General features: G+C 64.5%; 1 protein-coding gene across 1 annotated transcript; it reads right to left on the bottom strand.

Annotated features, from left to right (window-relative positions):
- Positions 1–832: 832 nt before the first annotated feature.
- On the bottom strand, positions 833–2,925 carry C1QL2 (complement C1q like 2). Its single transcript, XM_077861776.1, has 2 exons — positions 2,242–2,925; positions 833–1,586 (listed from the first exon to the last, which is right to left on the bottom strand). The coding sequence occupies exons 1-2, from the start codon at positions 2,923–2,925 to the stop codon at positions 1,407–1,409; spliced, it is 864 nt and encodes a 287-aa protein (XP_077717902.1). The 3' UTR covers positions 833–1,406.
- Positions 2,926–3,171: the final 246 nt, after the last annotated feature.

Here is a 3,171-nt window from a genome sequence, read left to right as displayed (position 1 = left end):
AAGTACTGACAGGTTGCTAGCCAGTTATTTTGTAGATAACTTACTGTTTATCAGAGCTCAGCGATTTAAAAATGAAACAAAAAAGTAAAAGGAAAAAAAGTAAAAGGAAAAAAAGTAAAACTACATGGGGTGTTTTCTAACTCGTGAGTGTGGTGAAGGGAGGTAAAGATGGGGGACCAAAGAAACACATTCGGGTTCAGAGCAGGTGCTCCACACCACTGTGCAAACGGAAGGGAAGACCCCAGAAAAAGGGTGTCTCTCCATAAAAGTGTCTATCTCACACCACCTGGTTCTGGGTGAATTCAGAGAACTGATGGTTCACAGGACTGTCTCTGTTTACCAGCTCTTTTGAGAGATGTGGATCTAGCTGGTGTGTGAGCAAATGGACCAGTGCTGAGTATACCATGTGCTTGAGTGGGTGCATTTCTGCGGGGGACTTCTGTGCTTCCTTTTAGGGGCAAACATCTCAAAGATCACCTGTGGGCAAGTGCCTTACTCACGCCTCCCATTTGCAGATGTGCTTCCTCCTCCTCTCCCTTCTCCAGAAATTTTTGCCCTTTGACCTCCTCCCACAAGCCTATCCTCTCCTGGGGCCTCTAACTCCCCCCCCCCCTCCAGTGGGCTCTTCCAGTTCAGGGCCACAGCCCAGGGGACCGCATCCCCATCTCATCACGTGTCTTCCCCCACCCCAGGTGTCAGGGCCAAGGCAGTGGCTGGCAAGCAGGGCATAGATGAGGCTACTCAGGGCCAGGTGAGATCTTTAAGCCAAAGTAGATGTCTGGAGGCCCCATCCTCTCCTGGGGCCCCACTGAGAGAGAGTCAGAGCCCAAGGTCTAAAAACATAATTTAATGCATCAACGTGGGTCTGAACCGGGAGTGCGGTGGACAGGTGAATTTTCCGTTTGCTGGGATTCTGCTGCGGGTAGTTTTTGGCTGATGGACAGGGAAATTTGCACGTGTATTTTGGGTCACAAAGAAGGATGCCCCAGGGAGCTCCTGCTCACTTTGGCCTATCTCGTCCAGCTCAGGGCACTGGGAAAGGGAGGGGGGCTGGAAGGGCAGGCCTCCCGCCCGGCCTGTCCAGTCCAATCAGGTTTGCAAAGTCTGAACTGAGCTGTCTCCGCCTCTGGGGGTTTAGGGTTCACGCTCACCTCGCCACTTGAGCATCCCCTTCTCCCTCCCCAGGTTGGGGACGGGGACCAGGAGGACAGCCCACAGAGGAACCGGGTGAGAGTCCGCAGACACACTGAGGTCAGAGCGGGTCAGGGAGGACAGCAGGGATGTGTCTTTTCCGTAGATGTCAGGAAGTGTCATGAAGCGAGAGTGGTCCTCTCCAGCCGGGGAATAGCTCTCTGCCGCGGGCCTCGGGCGGCGTGAAGCCACTCCGCCTGGCGCTCCCTGCGCTCCTAATCCGGGTACAGAAGAAAGCCCGAGAACGTGCTGTATTTGTTGTTGTTGCCTCCGTGCGCCTTCCCGCCGTCCAGCTTCACGTACACCTCGTCCCCTGAATCGAGGTGCAGCACCACGCTGTTGCTGGCGTAATCGTAGTTCTGGTCGGCGTCCTGAGCGATCGCACTGGCCCGGACCTGGGGGCGAGCCGCCAGAGCAGGTGGGCCGGGGCTCCCTGCCTGGGCCTTGCCCGCCCCCCACCTGGCGCCCCTCCACGCCCCGCGGCCCCAGGGTCGACGCTCCCACCCAGGCTCCTCTCTCTCTCTCTCTCCCTCTCCCTCTCCCTCTCCTCTCCCTCTCCAACTTGGCCAACTGCTTTCCCGTCCCCTCCTCTCCACAGCAGGCTAGCCAAGTCCGGGAAGGAAGGAGAGAGGGAGCTTCATAAACCCTGACCCAGCGGGGAAGGGCAAAAACCAGGGGACCAGGGCCGAGAAGAAACAAACCAAACCAAACCAAACCAAACCAAAAAGTGGAGGGCAAAGGGGAGACGGGGGCGCAAAGGGAGAGTTAAGGAGGAATGAGGCTTCCGAAGAGCCCACGGGGCGGCCGGCGGGTAGCCAGTGGCCGGAAAGTGCAGTCGGGGTGGCGGGGTCTCGGGCGCTCGGGACGCAGCCTACCCGCGACCGGGGCGCCCCGCCGAGCTGGGTGCGCGGCGCGCTCAGTCCCAGGGCCCGCCCGGCGCCCGGAGCGGGGCAGGAGTCGGGCTTCCCCGGCGGGGTGGGGCGCGGGGTGGGGCGCGGGGTGGCGAGGGTCGCCTGCGGGGACGTGCGCGGCCGGCGCGGGGTGACTGACCTGCCCGTTCTTGCAGAGGTCCGCCCACATGCTGGTGCCGTCGCCGCCGCGCATGAGGATGTGGTAGGTGAAGAAGTAGATGCCGCGCACCTGGCAGCTGAACTTGCCGGTGGTGGGGTCGTAGTGGTTGCCGAGATTGGTGACCACGTCGTCGAACTTGAGCACCTCGTAGCCTTCGTGGGGGCTCTTAAGACCCACGTAGAAGGCGATCTTGGGCCCGCTGAAGGCCGCGCTCAGCGCGCCCGTCACTTCGCCTTCGGAGTCGCCGCCGCCCCCGGCTCCGCCGCCCGCCACCCCGACCCCGCCCGCCGCGCCCGCCGCCAGCTGCAGGCCGGGCAGCCCCGGCCGCCCCGAGTCGCCCTTCTCCCCCGGGGGACCCCGGGGTCCAGGCGGGCCCGGCTCCCCGGGGGGTCCCCGCGGCCCCGGCTTGCCGGGTCGCCCCGGGTCGCCCTTGGGTCCCTGGATGAAAGGCGGCGGCGGGTTGGCGCTCAGGTCCTGCATGACTTCCAGGGCGGCCGTGCTGGGTCCCGGCGGCGGCGCCTTGGCTCCCGCGGGCCCCCCTGCGGGCGCGGCGCCGTACGGGTCGCAGATCATGCGGCAGGTGCCCATCATCTCGTAGTGCGCCGCGCCGGGGGGCGCCGCCTGCAGCAGCAGCGGCACCGCGATGAGCAGCCCCAGCGCCATGGCCAGGAGCACGCCGACGGTCGCCAGGCAGGCGCGCCGCCGCCGCTGCCACAGCCGGGAGGCGACCGCCACCAGCTCCTCCTTGCCGCCCGGGGAGGTAATGGTGGGGCGGCGCGGGCGGCCCCGCTCCCCGCGCTCGGGGGCCGACTCCGCGGATCCCGGCCGCGCCCCCGACGTGGCGACCCCCTGCTCCGGGCGCCCGACCACTTCTAGCGGGAGGCGCCTCGGCCCAGGGGCTGGGGCTGC

This window comes from Canis aureus, chromosome 20, assembly GCF_053574225.1.
Source record: "Canis aureus isolate CA01 chromosome 20, VMU_Caureus_v.1.0, whole genome shotgun sequence".
Taxonomy (NCBI): domain Eukaryota; kingdom Metazoa; phylum Chordata; class Mammalia; order Carnivora; family Canidae; genus Canis; species Canis aureus.
The sequence above is the reverse complement of the archived record's forward strand: the minus strand, read 5'-3'. Positions and strand labels throughout refer to the sequence as shown.